At 33.6% G+C, this 18994-nt stretch overlaps 1 protein-coding gene across 1 annotated transcript in view; it reads left to right on the top strand.

The window, feature by feature from the left end:
- The window catches only part of LOC106462548 (fibrillin-1-like), a gene marked incomplete at its 5' end in the record, with an annotated part of 157590 nt that overhangs the window by 129614 nt on the left and 8982 nt on the right, over positions 1-18994 (top strand). The window contains 9 exons of the mRNA XM_022389848.1: positions 5846-5917; positions 9602-9784; positions 10848-10919; positions 11552-11734; positions 13256-13327; positions 14172-14354; positions 15167-15235; positions 15902-16024; positions 17134-17211. Coding sequence (XP_022245556.1) covers positions 5846-5917; positions 9602-9784; positions 10848-10919; positions 11552-11734; positions 13256-13327; positions 14172-14354; positions 15167-15235; positions 15902-16024; positions 17134-17211 — 1035 coding nt within the window. The remainder of the gene's footprint in view (positions 1-5845; positions 5918-9601; positions 9785-10847; positions 10920-11551; positions 11735-13255; positions 13328-14171; positions 14355-15166; positions 15236-15901; positions 16025-17133; positions 17212-18994) is intronic.

Below are 18994 nucleotides of genomic sequence, written 5' to 3' on the forward strand. Positions count from 1 at the left end.
ATACGTATGATGGTGAGGCAAGTAGGCGGAAGTGAAGGCAAGTCCAAGGCGTAGCAGAGGCCGGTTGATCTTTGAAGAAGGAGCAAGTCGGCAGCCGAATTTGACAAGTTATCGAAACAAAATGAAGCAAACGGGCCTTTAGAGGGCCTGGCGGGGATCTGTGGATCCAAGTGCCAAGGCTGGGATCTATAGATTCAATGCCAAAGAGTTTGATGTGGGGGGAAACGGGAGTACCCCAAGAAAACCCACTTTCGCTAGTCAGGGCCGAATAGAAGCCCGACTAGTGCCCAAGTGAAGATCTATTGACGGGTTGAAGACCTCAAAAGATACTGAACAGTGAAATGGTTATGCAAAGAATATAATATGTTATAAGTAGTTCTGTGGATCGTGGAGGTGTGGTAGTGGTGTTGTTGTGTATCATGTTATATGGGGATAGGTATTTACACCATTGTTTGGTGGTGGCGGCAATTTTATGAAATTCGACTGTGAGTGAATTTTGGTGGGTGGCTTTTTTGTAGTATTTGGCGGCAAGTTTAGAAATGCAGTTTTGTATAGTGTGTAGTGATGTGTATTTTTCAACGTAGCACACAGGTGTGTAGTGGGGGAGGCAGTAGGTGAGACGTATTACTTTGTTTTGCAGTTTTTGTAAAATCTGCTGTTGATTATTATTCATGTTACATGTAATCATTGTGCCATAATCTAATAAGGATCTGATGAATGTTTTGTAAATCTATCGCTGGCTTTATTTGCCAGGCATATATACTAAAAAAGAGGGTGCCTGGCAAACACTCGGACATTCGCGAGGTTCCTCGATAAGTCATGATCCTTCTAGAAACTCCAGCACGCATGCTCCCAGCCTCACGTGACTTCCGCTGTCATAACAATATGTATTTTAATTGTAACAATAAGTTAATTTCAATTGCTTTTAAATGTCATGTTTCTTCTAGAAAGCCTTATAAGTTCAATGAAAAGCAAGACTCACTATATTTAACTTTTATTTCTTTTGAATTAAAACAATAAACAAACGAGTTTTTTTTAAATGGTATCTTCTCCAGTTATTAACTAATCTTTGTACTGATTTTTCCCAAAGTTTTTTGTCTTTACATTGGGGGTCTCAGCAATTTGTTTTCCAAGCACCTAATTGTAATTAAAGTATATTTATAATTTGTTTTCAGGGGAAAAGGCCACCTTATAATAAATAAATAAAACTAAATTTTTAGTCTGGTATTTAACAGAACATACTTATTACCTCATCATTATTAGTATCATATTTTCTGACAAGGTAGCTTACTTCCACTCACATACATAGCTATTCTCGTTCAGTGCTGCCCTCTATTTGCAAAATATTTTTTCGTATGCCACAAGCCTTTTAATCCTGCATACCCTCTCGGTTCACATGGTTTAACTGATTCACACATACAAGTTATCATGCGACAAACCTCCACCAGTAGACGTGCCTCACACACACGTGACTCATGTAACTCCCTCTATGCAATTCTATCTAACTATTACTTCTTGTTTGGCAGTGCTTGTTATGAAGTTTGCTTTAGTGCTCTCTCAAATCAAATTTGAATTTTCGCAGCATTTTTTTTTTGGTTTACAACCTATAATTTCCATTTTAATATTTCGTAGTGGTATTATTTCATTTCAAAACCCAGTTATGGAAATTAATTTTCTGAGTTTGTCTTTCTTTCTTTACCAACACAGTTGTGTTTGGTTTACATTATGAATTTTAAAATAAGTGTTACCATGTTGGAAGTGGTACCTTCTGCTAGGACATCTACTCAGGCTTCAGGTGGGGGTAACCCGACTTTGGAATTATCAGCAATTAATCGTCGAGAGATTGATTGTTATTTGAACCAAACTTCTTCTCCTGATGTTGCCCAACTTCCTCCTGAACAATGCGAACCTGTTTTTCTTCCACTTGAATTTGCTGTGTCTTCCCTGGTTACTCCTGTGGGTTCTGTTAGGCCTAATAAGGCTTTTTTGAACATGATTTCACAGATATGTTTTGTTTTATTCCTTTCCCCAATTTTCAATAATCCTCTACCTTCCTTGTTACATGATACTCCTTCCTCTCAGTATTTTGTATTTCTAGCCTCTCCTGGTATTGGGGTTCATGCTGAAAATTTTGTCTCTCAATTACGTGATGGCACGAGCATGCCTTGCCCTTTATGGGCTGTGGACCAATGTACTTTGGCCTACCATCAGACCTATTTTCTGTTCCTGCAACTCTTGGAATCCATTTTACCTGTTTGGAGGGTGGTTCCTGATTGTCCTGTCCTTTTGTCCCATGCCCAATTTTCTCTCCTTCATCTTACCCTCACATCTATCCTACAATACTTGTGCACCATCCACCTTGATCCTGAAAGTTTCTTTGGAGATATATTTGCCCTAATTACCTCCTTGTTGGTACATTTGTCGACTTCTGCTCTTTCTTTACACACATGGTACCTCTGTTGTTGGGATCTTTTGGGGAGAAACATGGTTTTGTCCCACGTTTGTTTACCATCTCCTTATATTTCGGACTTATGCCTCACCCCTTTTCTTCATTGGTCAGTCTTTGGAGATCTTCTGGGAATCTTGAAATCTTGGGGGACATCTGTGAGACAGCAATTGACTCTTTCCTCATTGGTTGATCATTTATCTCACACAGAGCCTCGACAATCCCCTATATCTTTCCCCATTATACTCCTTCCCAACCCTGTTCCTTCCACAAGAGGATCTTCTCGTCATTTTCCTCAGCGACGAGTGTCATGTCGCCAACAGTATCATTGACTACCCTGTTGATTCTAGTCCAGTAGGGGCTCATTTATCCCAGTTTGTTCATCAATGGCAAGATTTTGCCAGGAATCTATGGTTTCTTCAGGTTTTTATCAAAGGGACTTGTCATCCATTTCTTCTCCCCTCCTCCATTGTCTCCAATACCTGTTTCATTTCTGTTGCTTTGAGATCCTCAGCATCTGTACGAGGCAGTACAAGATCTTCCATCTCAACATGCCATTGAACCTGTAGTTCACCCTTCTTCAGGATTTTATTCCAGGCTGTTTGTGGTCCCCAAGAAAACCAGAGACTGGCAGCCTGTGATAGATCTTTCATGCCTCAAACGCTTCTTGATTCTACCTCATTTTACCATGGAGTCATTTTTCACTCTCAGATGGTTTTTTTCTCTGGGTTTATGGATGGTCAAGGTCAAAGTCTCAAATGTTTATCTACATATTTTCATATCGAGACACTACCTTTAGTTTGTTCATCATGGGGGGTAGTTTATCAATTTTATGCTCTTCCTTTTGGGCCTCCTACAGCCCCATATGTCTTTTGTTCGGTGGTCAAGACTTTTGTGGTTATTATATATACTCAAGGGTTGTGCTTCCGCCATTACATGGATGACTGGCCTCTCTTTGCTCATTACAATCTGGAGTCAGCCCAACACACTTGTCTGCTTCTTCTTGTTCCATGTTTCATTTATCCCTTAAAGTGTATTTCTTCCTCCTTTTGGCCTGTGGATGTCGTTGGTCAGATTTGTTTGCCATCAACATTTCACACACTCTGTATCATTCCTCCTATCTTTTCCTTTACCCAGTTTGATCTTTCTTCCCAATACCTTGATGACTAGGGAGGGTGATTCCTCCTTCTCGCTGATTTCCCTTCCATCCATTTCCCACTTCTATTCCCAGTCTGATCCAGATAGACTTCTATGTCCCATTTGTGATCTTCATTGTTATATCACATACATGGATTCTTTCTGTCATTACCATTCCCATCTATTCATCCCTTGGCAACTATCCTCTGTTCGTGATCTCCTCCCACCCTTCCTTTTAATTCAGTTGGCTTATTCTTCTTATTTCCTCCTTCTAGTCAATTATTTCAGTGTCTTCCCATCAAATTAGGCACATCACTTTTTCTCTGGCTTCTCATCTGCATCACCCATTGGAGGAAATTCTTCAAGCAGCCACTTCATGTGGACCACTCCATATACTTTCATCTCTCACTATCAGCATCATGTTGCTGTTTCTTCCTTGTTGGGTTATCATCTTCCACCTGTTGCCATTCTTTAGACGTCAGTGCGACTATAACTGGGTAAGTTTTTTTTCCTTATTTATCTCACAAGGAATAACCTACAGGCGATCTTGCAAAATACCCATTCTCTAGTATATTACAGATCAGTGTGCATTTAATGGCCATGCAAGAAAACCAAAAAACCAAAATGGCCTTTCAGTGCAGATTTAAGTACCAAACTAAGAAAGTGAAATATACCTGGCCACGCACCACTCGCCACAGAGCAAGATTCAGAACAAAACATGGGATAGACCCCTGAAAAATATATTTGCTTCTTAAATATGCTCATTCCAGACTATACTTACCCATGGACTTTATGAGTAAAATGGAAGGGGGATAGCTGCCCCTCCCTGCCATTCCCTAGATTGAATAAATCAGGGTTGGTCTGCTTTTCAATAAAAGGTTTTGTGGTCGCCCATTTCACTGTCTATGGTGTGAACATTCCTCCAGGCTTTACACTGGGTTTTCCCCCCATTTCCTCCAATGGAGTAAGAGAGTCTTTACCACTTTCCATTCTAAGATGTTGGATTGGTGGACCATGGAGGTCTCCTCCTGAATGTGAAATATACAATATAAAAATAATGCATCTATCCAGTTGAGAGTAGGGTGGTAGTATTCTGCTGATGCAGACATGATTGGTATCCCTCATCCTACCCCTGCCTGGATGTTGGTTCCTGGCAGTTGAGTTTTGGATTTAGAGCTGAACCAATTAACATGATGTACTCACACATGTAGTGTGCCAGTGTCAAGACAGTTCATCCCTTCGATTGCGATCCCTCATCCTACTCTCACATGGATGTTGGTTCCCAGTGGTTGGGTTTTGGACTTAGAGCTGAATCAATCAATATAAATCCTCACACGTGTTCAGGGTGTCTCTACTCACTTACTCAGTTAATCTCTGGTACACTTCCCTGTGTCGTGGGTCAAGACGTGTGCACTTGGTTGTTGCTCTTGGGATGGTACTGCATTTGGGGTGGTTCCGGTTTGTTTGATTTGAGAGTGATATATCTGTATTTCATTCCGATCGCATGTGCCCTGTTCACCAATCGGTGGTGATAATTCTCCCTCCAGTTGACTGACACTTGAGGAGAAGACTGTCTGACCCTGTTTCCTACCCCTGCTTAGATGTTAGTCCCCTACAGTTGAGTTTTGGATTGTAGTTGTCTTACCATGGATGTCAGTTCTCGATAGTAGAGCTTTGGATGCAGTTGACTTGCCATGCATAGTCTGTCATGCCCTAGCCACTCTACACCTTGGGGCACATATTTTATTTTACTCATAATGAGATGTGCTCCTCATTTTTGTCTGCACAACTCAGTCTCACCTTTTCCATGTCTGGGTGAAGAGTATAGCTGATACAGGAATGATGTGATCTTCCACCTATCATCTTCTTATTTGAGGGTTCCCTATTGGGGGGGGGGGGGGTCCTTCGGACATTCTCGTAGGATGCCTCTCTTTTCTTTTTCTCCCTTGCAACAGTCCCTCTACCTATTCAATGTGAGTTTCTAGCTAAGTATATGAGAAAAAGTAAGCATACAGCAAAACATGTCGTAAAGCTCTGTTAATTCCTTCCCTCAAAACACAAACTTAGCTTTATGCCATATCCCAGCACATCTAATGAAAGAACTAGATGTAAATTATAAGTCATGAGAAGTATGTCAACTTACAGCAACAATGTTTCTTTCTATAAATACCTACAGTAAAACTGCTGTTCTTTTATTTATATAAAATATTGTGGTAGCACTTGAACTAAGGAAATTTAATTACAATATAATTTCATTTACAGTCACTGATCCATACTGCAAGAAAGATGTCGACTGTCCTATTGGGAAGATTTGTAAAACTGATAAATGTATTGGTAAGTAGACTAGTATTTTTTCTATATCTAGAGAACTATTATTTGTCCATTAATTTTTGTTCTTTTTATAATTATTGTGTGTTTATAATAACTGTTTGTGAAATATTACATAATTCTTTTTCTCTGATATATAAAATACCACATCAATGTAAACTTCATTCTCGTAAAAACGTTGAATGATTTTGCTAAACTGGAAGCTGATAACAACAAACAAATTTTACGTTGATGCTTTAATAAACTCATATAATATTGAACACTGAAATGTATTTGATACAGTGCTACATCAAGTAAACAGAATTTTTAGGAGACATTTTTCATTTGTGATGAGAAAAAAGAGAGTATTCAACTGAACATCCAATGTCATTACTTCTTATAGTGCATACCAAAGCTAACAGTATGTATAATTATATTGTGATTAGTGTTATGAACTGGATTGAACTCAGCTTATTTTATATTGCATTTAGTAAGGACATTTATAAACTTTTTAAACAAAGTTTTGGATATTATAATGAATACTACCTTAAAGAAGAATATATTCTAATTTAATAAAATCAGTGAAGAAAGTACAAATAAGCATCTTCTTTCTGATATTAATCTAACTTACTCTCTTTTCAGTTTAAAGTTAATAAACTCAGCACTTAAACTAATTCAAACATCTATATAAATAATACGCTTGCATTTGTCCATCCAAAACTTTTCACACAAATTTCCTTGATCAAACACTACAACTTTTGTATTGTTAGAAAGGCCTTTGTTCGAGGAGTTCGGATTGCATATTGGCTTTTCAATTCAGAATGATCTTAACTGCTTTTTGTTTAGTCAAACTTTTCAATATAACAAGTATTTTACATGTAAGATAGCACAATATTGTTGTCAGCACGTGATGACTGGCTTTGTTCTTCACTTTAGTTATTTATTTGCAAAGTATTTCACACAAACAATGCTTAACCCACATGTAGTTTCCTTAAGAAAGATGAACATTCTCTAAATACAATTTCTATGGGCTTTCTCAACTTATTTAGGTCTAAAATATGCATGTTCAGTTCATTCTAAATCATATGCTTATCACTTTGTGAACACGCATTCAGATATTTCAACTTCATTACAACTTTACATTTACTTTATAAACACCTTTACTATGGATTTTATTCTTCGTTTTTGTGAGTTTCTTCATTTCAACTTGTAAAACACTGAAAGCTCATAACTGTTTCATACTTTTTACACTATTATAAATACCATTACTTTGCCTTATTGTTTACTTTACAAGTAGTTTTTTCAAATAAAGTTACATCTATATGAGTTTGTTTTTCTTACTACACAAAATTTTTCCAAATATACCAGGATTTATTGATCTAACACATAATGCATGCAAGAAAGTGTAGATTAAATGGCGTGCATGAAAATGATAGAATAAGGAAAATTCAAGTGAAGGGCATGAAAAACTACTGCAAATGTTTTGTGGGTCACGGCTAGTATTTACATTGATTAATTTCAGATAGTTAAATGTTTGTAAGTGTACCCCAATGCAAGAATTTTTCTCCAAAACTCAGAGCATGATACTTTGGTCATTTTTTCAATTATAAATTGCTACATAGTATTAAGAATTAAATCTTGATTTATATTTGTCTTTAGAAAAATAGATGACCAGCAGAAAAAAGTTATAATTCAAATTTCTAGAAGGATAAGGAATAGTATATAACTAAAAAACATTTTACCATACATATATATCCATATACTATAAGTGAAAAATAAAATCTCTTGGCACATCTAGGAGGTCCCATCCACTATACTAACTCTAAAATAAAAAAGAAAACACTCAAATCCAGCCTTTATCATTCAAACTCCCTGAAATTAACTGCATTCACCACATCTGAATTGCAACCCATCCCAAAAGTCAACCACCCTGTTAGAAAAATATGGCTGTCTTAACTGAGTATGACTTCTACCCTGCCACACAGATAAAAATAATGCTCATTCAAAGCCCAAGGCAAAAAAAAGAAGAATTTGAAATGTTGTTCAGTGTGTTTTGAAGGGGGGGGGGGAAAGTGTAAAGACACAATGTGTTATTGTGAAAATTGTTCTAAGAAATCAGCCCTTTGTATTGAGCCATGTTTTACAAAAGCTCATAAAGAAATAATGATTAAAAAGTAGCCTAACAGAATTTATTTCGTTTTATTTGCTATTTTACATTTGATGTACATCAGAAAATATCATTAACAGATGTGCTATTCCCATGACTATAATTTACTCTTCTTGCACATTCAAAAATTACTCAAAACCATGACAAGGTGTATAAAATAGAGGGCACACATGTGCATCATGCAGTATTCATAAAAAAATGTTTAGCTGCAGTGCCAATGATGCTCATGTATGTCATGCTACAGATTTTAGTTGAATAAGCATATATGCCTATAAATACTCTATCTGATATTATTTTACATTAATAAAATATTCCTAATAAAAATAAACAATGGTACCTGGCATGGATATTGGTCTCCAAGGCAGCAGTGAATGTGTTAAACCTGCATTAATTATTTTTTTAAGTACAATTTAAAATTCTATTTGCCCTGTCACTAGCAACAATACATTGCTTGGATGTCCTAAGAGATTGATCAACCAGAACACTAAGATCTCTTTCTTTCATAACACTGTTAAGGTTATTCCAATTAAAATTATACTTTTAATTCAAATTGTCATACCCCACATGCATTACCTTGTATTTAGTGTAACTAAAAGCCATTTGATATATGTTCTCCCAACTCACCAAATACTCCAGATCCTTTTGTAAAAGAGCAGCATTCTCCTCAAAGCCAGCAACACCGAAAACTTTAATGTCATCAGCGAATTTAAATAATTTGTTCACTATTCCTTCATCTTTGTCATTGATATATACCAAAAAGAGCAAAAATCCTAACACTGAGCCATAAGGTACCCCACTTGTGATATTAATCCAGTTTGAATGAACTTCATTTATAATAACCTTCTGTTTTCTTCCATCCAGTCACTTTTCTATCCAATGAGCCAAACTCCCCTGCCACACATACAGAGGTAACTTTTTAACAAGTCTTTTATGCAGTACCTTACTAAATGGTTTCTGAAAATCCAAATACCACAAATCCACATCCATAACCTCATCTACATATGCAGTAAGTTCTTCAAAAGATTCCTAAGACAAAAGTTTTCCCTAGTGAAGCCATACTGATTATCCAACAAAATTGTAAACTTTGTTAAATAACTTTGCAAAGCATCTTTTATCAGACTTTCAAAACTTTTCCCATCACTGATGTAAGATTAATAGGCCTATAATTACATAAATACTGGGACAATTTATATCACATCCCTTGAAAAATGAAGTAACATTAGCCAACTTCTAATCTTCTGGCACCTGCCAACTCTTCAAGGACTTAGTTAAAAAAAAGTGTGTGGCACATTTTGAGATTTTCATTTTTACTTTAAACATTTCTGTCCTATCTGATTTGTCTTAATCAATGTAATGCATGTATTTTACATTATTGGTCATTGAATCTTTATTTTGGTAGCTTTTACATAATTTGCACACAAAATACAGAAGTTCCACATTTAACACAATATAAAATCACCATTCCGTCTGAGACAGTTTTGAGGTAATTAAATAAGGATAGTTTTGAAAAGCCCTTGTAAAGTAACATATCTACCTAATTACAGTGGGCTGTCGAAGTGATGCTAACTGTGGATTTAAGGAAAGTTGTCTGAATAATCATTGCCAAAATCCATGTAAAATATTTGGAGCCTGTGGTGAAAATGCAGAGTGCCGACCGCACAACCATGATCGAGTGTGCACTTGTTTACCCCAATTTACAGGAAATCCAAGGCTTCAATGTGTTCCAAGTAAGTTTTATCTGTTATCAATGTTAGCTTTCACAAAACTAGTCTTAAGACTAAGTGATAATGAAAAAATTTATTAATGTAATGAATTGGCTCCCTTTCTATTAGCCCTATCCATTTATCAGTATGAGCTTTTTTTATGGAAGTGAAAAGAAATATGAAACACACAGAAGAGAGTATAGAACTTGTAAACAGGTTTTTGTGACGTTGTATAAGCAGATGAATTCTTTTTCATTTAAAAAGCTTTAAAAATTACTTTTTGTGAAACACACAACCATAACCATTTAACAGAAATATTTCTCAAGTAATTAGATGCAAATTTAGATCATATATATTAGTGTCACATGTTTAAAAATTTACACACATTGTGTTTGCTGTGTTTTCACAATTATTTTCTGTTGAATTTTTCACATCACTTTCATTTTATTATTAAACAAAGTTTAATTTGGTGGCTTTGCTTCAGAAAACTTTCCCCTCAAACTTAATAAATTCTTTGTTATCCTTACCTTTTGGACTATTCATTTCAACAATCGTAATTTGGTGTAATTAGTAAATTAAATATAACTGACATGAGTATAAGTATCAAAATAATATACAATTTTCTATTACATATATTTTCAGATTTTTAAATTTAAAGAAATTTTGTATTTAAGTGAGACAAGACTGATACACCACTGCCTGAAATAAGGCCAATATTAAGAAATGAGAAAGAAGTTGTGGCTTTTCATCTGTAACTTAAGTTTTGACAAGTCAAAGTTTAATTTATTAGGATTTTTATGTAATTTAAAAAAATTGCTAATTAATTTTAAATTTAGTTATACCCTACAAAATTAAGTGTATCCATGAGGTAAGTGGAACTATAACTCTTATAACTAAAAATAATTTCACTTAGCATTTATTACTGCAATACTTTTTGTAGCACTTAACTATAAAAAAAAGATGTTGGAATGCATTTTAGACTTTTTTATTTTTGCTGGTCAATTTAACCAACTATGTTAATAATGACATAATTATTTACCTGTTAATGAGCTGATAAGTTGAACTTTATTTTCTTTTTTCTGTTTAGTTCCAGTTATTCATTGCAAGGAAGATCTTGATTGTCTTGCTGGTCAGATATGTGAAGGAAGAAGGTGTTCCGGTAATAATTCCATTTTTTTCTGCTATTTATGTGTTTAAAGAATAAACAGTCTGTGCCTTGCTTATCTTGAAAACTGCATACTATGTCAAACCTTTTCCGTTTTGTTTTATTTGTTCAAATGAATTACAAAAGTAAGAGACTAATTTCTTTACCTGCAAAAGCAATCTTGTTCATGCATTTGGCTAGCTGCATGTCTGTGGTTCTTCTGTGTGTAAGCACTAATGTTGAGTCTGTACTGTCTGAATGGTGAAGTTATTAGTGTAGTTAGAGGAACTGTTACTTGGTCGACCTCTTTCAACACTTAGAATACACAGAAGAATGATAGACTTGATGAATATACCTGAATGTGACTAAGAACATCATCTAATTACCATTTCACCAGCCAGGGAGGTTGTCCATTTCGAATTTATGCTACTGAATAACTGTGCTCTTGATACTGTATCTTATAGTACATGGGCAGAGTACTGAGTATATCCATTTTTGAAATATGAGGATAGCATACAATGAAAATATGTAATTGAAAGTAATCATTAACAAGTTTACTGTTTTAGTGACATAATTTTGCCTTTTTAAACTTATATTTGACATTTTTATAGGTAACAGTCATTAAAAAATATTATTTATTTAATCAGATGGCTGTCGTACTGATAGTAACTGTCCAACAGACAAAGCCTGTATTCGTAGTAAATGTGTGAACCCATGTGACCAGAGTGGTGTTTGTGGTAAGAATGCATATTGTATCCCTGTCAACCACTTTTCAAGGTGTCGTTGCCCCAGTGGCTTCACTGGAAATCCAGAAATCCTGTGCAAGAAAGGTACGGTACTTGCTTGAAACTTTATCATTCATAAAGAATTTGAAACTACCAGTATATTCTGTCATTTACCATTTCATAAACAAAGAAACCTTCAAATGAACTTCTCCACTACAGAAATGTTGTGTTTGTGTTCAGAAAAAAGTTAGAACTTTTATGCCAAAATGCTTTCAAGTAATACATGTATATATATATAAAATTGTGATTGTTATATATCTGTTAATCTGATTCTCTTTTTTGTTTTTTTCATTTTGATAATCTCACTTCAGAAATATATGATAACTTTTGATGTGGTAAGACTATAATGTTTAATTTTTTTTCTACTAGAGTTAATTTAACATAATATAATAAAAACTTTTAAGGACAACAACCTATTGGTCCATTTTGGCTGTCACATCCTCTAAACTATTATAAATTTAAAAAAAAAATCTTAAAGTCAGCCCTTATCATTCATATAGTTACCAACCCTTCACTTAAATGCACTACCTCCACAACATCTGAAAGCAGCCCATTTTAAAGGCCAACTACCCTGTTAGAAAAATAAAACTGTCTTAGCTGAAGATGACTACTACCTTGAAAAAAATTTATATTTGTGTCCTCTGGTCCTACTATTCTCACCATTAAGGATGAAAAAAGATGATGCATCAATACTATCAATTCCTTGATAGATTGTTTAGGCAGAGTATTAATTATGAAACTTATTTGAATGAATGACAACTGCCTGTTGTAGAAACACAAGTGTAGAGGGCGACAATTTGAAAGGCTTTGTAATGTCATCCTCTACACTAGTATTTCTACACCACGCAGTTACTATCAATTCCCTTTACAATCTTAAACATCTCAATCAGATCCCCTTTAATTCTTCTTTTTTCAAGAGAAAACAATTTCAAAGATCTTAATCTCTCCTAATATGACAAATACGCTTTCCTGGGCACCATTCTAGTAACTCTTCTCTGAAGCCTTATCAATAATTCAATGTCCTTTCTAAGGTAAGGAGCCCAAGAATGAACACAATACTCCAAATCTGGTATAACCAGTGACCTATACAATGAAATTATAACCTCTTTAGACTTGTATTCAATATTTATGTAGATACAACCTAAAATCCTATTTGCCCTACCACTAGCAACAGCACAGTGCTTGGATGGCTTAAGAGACTGATCAACCATTACACCAAGATCCCTTTCTTTCATAACACTGTTAAGGTTATTCCCATCCAAGTTATACTTATAATTCAAATTATGATAACCCACATGCATTATCTGTAAGTTATAAAGCATTTAGCTGTAGCCTAGAAAACTGATAAAGTAATTACAGTTATTCATTTGCAAAATCTTACAATATTGGGATTTAGTAAAATTTGGAGTTACCCAGTTTAATCACTAACAGATGAAAATATTCTCAGGCACCAATTGATTAACAGTAATTGATTATTTCTCACTTTATGAAGTTCTTTTTCCATAAAATACAAGTTGTTTGTGAAGAATGAAACTACATTTATCTTCTTTTTCTTTTCAAATGTAGTTGATGAAACACAATGCAAGGATGATGAGAACTGTGCTGTTGGTTTTATATGCCATCGTTCACAGTGTATAGGTAAGTCTTGTAAAAAAACTATAGGCTATATCTGTAATATATTTGTGTACATTCTGTGTACCAGTGTTATAGTTATAATTTTGATATGATTTCCTAGAATAAGCTATAATAAACATAAAAATTATAGTTTTATAATAACAAAAGGAGATGTATATTGTAAATATATGTATGTAAGTGAGGCCAGTTAATGATTTATGAGGATGACACAGACTATTTGGGAACCATTCAGTTGAAAACATTTAGACTTATTTATGACAAAAGAAATGAGAGAAAGATTCTGTAATAAAGAAGACATTTACAAATAGATAAGTTCCTTAAATAGATTATTAAAATTTGGCAACCAAAATTTCTTAATTTTTTGTTTCTAAAATTATGTCAGATTATTTAGTATATTAATTTATCTATCATATTTGTTACATGCCTGTTGTCAGAGTTATCTGAGAGGAATATTTGTTTATTCTTTATTTTTCTAAAAGAAATCCTAATAATTTGTGAGCTGAATTAGCAGTTAATAAACCGTTACTCAACTAAGAATATGTATATTATCAATACATCTTTTGTTACATACATACTTACATAAAAGAATTTTCCACTGGCCTTCAAGATCGCCTTGATCAACTAATCTTCTGAATAGTTGTAAAAATTAAATAATTTATTTTTACAATTAAAGTTCAAAGATATAAGGAAATAATTTTAGAAAATATTGTTAGACTGTAGATAATTCTAAGATGTAATCTGGTAAATTGTTTATTCTGTTCTTTTAAATTGATAGATTGATGGCTTTAATAATATAAACTAATTTTTATCTTTATGGAAGTTGAACATCATTATGTTTGTTTTTCAGTGGGTTGTCGTACTGATAGTAACTGTGCTTTTGATGAGGCTTGCATCAACACTGTCTGCCAGAATCCCTGCTTAGTTGGTGGTGCTTGTGGTGTGAATACTTTATGTCGAACTTTGAACCATACTGCTGTGTGTACTTGTTTGCCAGGTTATACAGGTTCTCCCAGAGCTGGTTGCTCCATAGGTAGAACAAGTTTTACAATTGACTATTCATATTTTACTTTGTAATAGATTTATAGTTTCAAATTTTATGTAAGTTAATATTATTTGATTTTCTTAAAGTTTGATGAATATCAAAGTCTGATCAACCTGAGAACACAAGAAAGCATGAAACTGTTAGGTAATTTAAAAATTAGCGTCAGACTGTATTATCAAAACATCTGATATCAAAAATATTTTTCAATTACACCTTTGTCATACAATCCAGTGGTAAAAGTGCCATTAAAGTTGCAATTCTAGTCAATTCTGTTGCTAAGTTAAATTAATTAGTACCATAAAAAATTATTATTAGTGACTTTAATACATAAGCATGCACAAAAAGTTTTTCTATCAGTGTATTTTCATCAGTATTTAGGAATTTTTATAGGATTCTTTAGAGATATTTACCTTTATCTGTTTTATGCTTGTTATTTTTATATAGCATTTTTATCAAATAACTGATGCTTCTGTAACATTAAAAATGCCTCCCAGTGGCTCAATGGTAAGTCAGTGTGCTTATAATGCTTAAAACTGGGTTTTGATAATGAGGTTGGCTCAGTACAGATAGCCCATTGTGTAGTTTTATGCTTAATGACAAATAAACAAAAAGTATTAAATTATTTACCAACAAAAAATAATATAATTTGATCTTCCCTAAAAAAAGTTCTACAACAGGAAATCATGAAATGGAATAGTGAAGCACATGAATTGAAGCATATATCTAATCTATTTTTTATATATTGGAAATTAGAAAGTGAATTATTTAATTACTGATTATTGTATATAACTTGTTTTTAGCATGGCCTATTTGTGAAGTTGGTAGTGACTGTGGAAATGGCTTTGTCTGTGTAAATCAAAATTGTAAAGGTAAGTTACCTGATAAAGAAAAAAAGGCTGTCAATTATATTTTTCTGTGTATAAGTTTTATTGTAGTAATTTGTATGTTTCACTACATTAACTAAAATAATCAAACATCATATCATAAGAAAGCATTTTTACCTGTTCCTGAATAATACCACCTGACTTTTCTTTTTACATATCAATTCAGAGCCATAAGTCTTGTCTGCAAATTGTAGAGAGCTAGTTTCATAAGAATGTAAATTTTTCAGCAAAAAAATTACCTTCATTACAATTTAACAATTGTTCTAAATTTTACCGTTGAATGTATATTATTGGAAAAAAATAGTTTTCTATTTTAGATATGTCATTATGTCATAAACTGTGTAAAAGTGCAGTAGTAATCTTAGGTTAAACAAAATATAATGACACAGCCTTATCTTTAGCTCTTTGTTCCTTAACACTTTCCATTGTATTTGGTTTACCCATATGTCTTGTGGTATTTAATTAATCGAGCTTTATTTGTTCTGCTTACTTATAGGATTGTTTCTGTAATTTGTTTAAACCTTCTTTTAGCTCTGACTGATCTATTTCATCTAGTACAGTGAACATGATAAATTTGTTATTGACATTTCAAAAGGAAAGTTTTATTAGAATATTGATCTTAAATGTTATCTGATTTGTGTTCTTCACTAGATATTAATGAGTGTCTTCAAGGTCATAGCCCTTGTGCTGTGGGAGCAGTTTGTACAAACCTGGCAGGTTCTTATAAGTGTTCATGCCCACCTGACCTTATTGGAGAACCTTACACTGGTCACTGTGAGTGTTTCTTTTTATAATTTTTATACAGTTGTGGTTCACTCATTTTATTGTTTAAGACATTGTTATAGCTTGGAATAAGTGTCTAAATTACAAATATTTATTTATTTTACAGTATATGCAAATTTTCAGAAGAACTTCCTGCACAGTTTCCATTACAATAGTGTGATGTTTACAGCTCAGTATGTCAAATGGCTCTAATATAAGGATATTGTATTATAATGATAGCAAACCAAATTTAATTTCCAGTATTAGTCTAGGTATGTTCACACATTAGAAAATATTTTTAATAAGTTCTCATACGTAAAAAAACGTTTGCCCCTGAAAAAGGTCCACCTTTTGAAAGTGCTTGGATTATAGGCTTTTTATATTTAAGAAAAAAAAAGGAAAAATTCACAAATTGTCTATACTATAAATCAGATGAGAAAAATTTGTTATATTAAAAAAATGAGTTTACTATGATTTGAACTGAAACTGCTGGAAATGTCACCCAGATTAGAAAAAAAGTATCTTCTCACTTTTGTGATATTTATCATATACATCCAAAATGAATTAAAACTTTGTTAAACAGGAATGTTATCATAAACATTCATTGTGCTATTTAATGTAGATGGGCTGGGCATGACCTGGTATTTCAAGTGCTAAACTGTGTTTATCCATTGTTTGCATCCCATTACTCCACAGTTGCACTGCAAATTTTGGGGCCATAAGTATGTCATAAGAGTAACAGTAAAATACAAATAGAGTATCCAAGAGTTAGTGGTGTATGCTTTTGACTAGCTGTATTTCCTGTAATCTATCAGTTCACAATTAGGGATGTCTAGTGCAGAAAGCCCTTGTGTATCTATGTGCAAATTTCCATAACAAACAACTAAGTAATGTAGTTTTTGCTGCTACAAGTATCATAGCTACACATCGTGTAAAATATTACTTCCTAAGACATAAAAAAAACAAGTTGGTAACATTAGTACCTATATTATTAATACTTTTAACAAATGTTACCATCAATTTTTCTTAGGCCTTATTAATCTCGGGAAAGAATTATCTTAATTGAAATATTTTTCTTAATTCTGAGATATTAACATTTCACTTTCTATGACTTTATTCAGGCCATTACCCTGAATGCAGAGAAGACTCCCATTGCAAGCCAACTGAAGGTTGTAATGTGGAAACAAAAACATGCTATAGTGAGTAGTTATATTATTCAAATATTTATATGAAATTCAAGATTCAGTTTTTCAACTTCCATATGGCTTGATAAATAAAATTCATTTTGTGATACATTTCTTTTAAATGTATAGCTATATTATTTCATAACAATGATCACTATATTTAATCCTATTCTTTTGAAAAGTTTAAATGCTTCATCTGCCCACTCTAATATATGTTGTAGTTTAATTTTTGAGTCAGTATATTTGAAAGGAAATAAGGCTAAAAACTTGGAAAATAATGCATTTATGATCAAGGATGGGCTTGGGTTTAGGTTAAGCAACTGGTTCCAAACACTTGCTAGTGATGAGGGGGAGAAAGTAAGGGAAACAGATGGGATCACAAAGGATGATAGTAAAGGATAGGGAAATTGTAGGTGACTCTCCAGTTAGGCATGTAGATACAGTAGTATGTGGAGTAAATAGGAGCAAAAGAATATGCTTATGCTATCCAGGAGCAGGGATACAGGATATAACTGATAGAACCAAAGAGATAGTTAAGGGTGTTAGTAGCAATGCAGTTTTTGTGGTACATGTTGGGGCTAATGATGTAAAGAAAGATGGATCTGAGGAGCTTATTGATAAGTATAAAACATTGATAGGGCATTTAAGGAAAGGGGTCATAGCTTGATTTTGTCAGGGATATTGCCAAGAATACATTGTGGGGATGAGATACTAAGTAGGTCACTAGGATTGAATGTCAGGCTGAGGTCAATATGTAGTGATGATAAATAGGCTGGTTGGGTTTATGGGATAATTTTAAAGAGAAAGTAAATTTTTTGGAGTGGATGGCTTACACTTGAACAAGATAGGGGCTACCATCTTAACAAGGACTATTAACTCGGCTGTATTGGTTGATTTAAACTAGGGCTAGACAGGGATGAGGGCTATGATATGAATAAAATAGAGAATATAATTGAGAGGAAAACATTTACAACAGTCATAAAACATGAATGTATTTTAAAATATATGATTAATTGTTACTGTTGTGATGCTAGGAGTATTAGAAATAAAACTGATGAGTTCAAAGCAGTTGTGGAAACTGAGGATTTTGATATTATGGGTATCACTGAAACTTGGTTGAATTTGAAATTTTCTTGAAATATTAGGCTACAGATTATTTACTAGAGATAGAGTATTGAAAAAAGGGGGGAGGAGTAGATTTATATGTGAGGAGTGAATTGAGGTCGAGTAAGTTTGGGTTAGTGGATATAAAGGGAAAACTCTTGTAACTGAGATTTGTTATAGACCACCAGGTCAGAACGTACAAGTTAATGAGAAACTGTATAATGAGATCAGAATGGTAGCTGAAAAAGATGTTATTATGGGATATTTTAATATCAGGGGTATTGATTGGGAAAATTGCTAGTCTGACAGTGAGGGGATAGGTGTTTGGACATTATTCAGGATACTTTTATACACCAACTGGTGATGGAACTTGGAAGAGAGGAAGCTATATTAGATTTAATATTAGCATGTTATGTAAATATGATATTGTTGTGGTGGTGAGTATTTAAGTACAAGTGACCGAAGAGAGGAAGCTATATTAGATTTAATATTAACATCGCATGTAAATATGATATAGTTGTGGTGAGTATTTAAGTACAAGTGACCGAAGAGAAGAAGCTATATTAGATTTAATATTAACATCGCATGTAAATATGATATAGTTGTGGTGAGTATTTAAGTACAAGTGACCGAAGAGAAGAAGCTATATTAGATTTAATATTAACATCGCATGTAAATATGATATAGTTGTGGT

Source organism: Limulus polyphemus, unplaced genomic scaffold (assembly GCF_000517525.1).
Source record: "Limulus polyphemus unplaced genomic scaffold, Limulus_polyphemus-2.1.2 Scaffold1196, whole genome shotgun sequence".
NCBI lineage: Eukaryota > Metazoa > Arthropoda > Merostomata > Xiphosura > Limulidae > Limulus > Limulus polyphemus.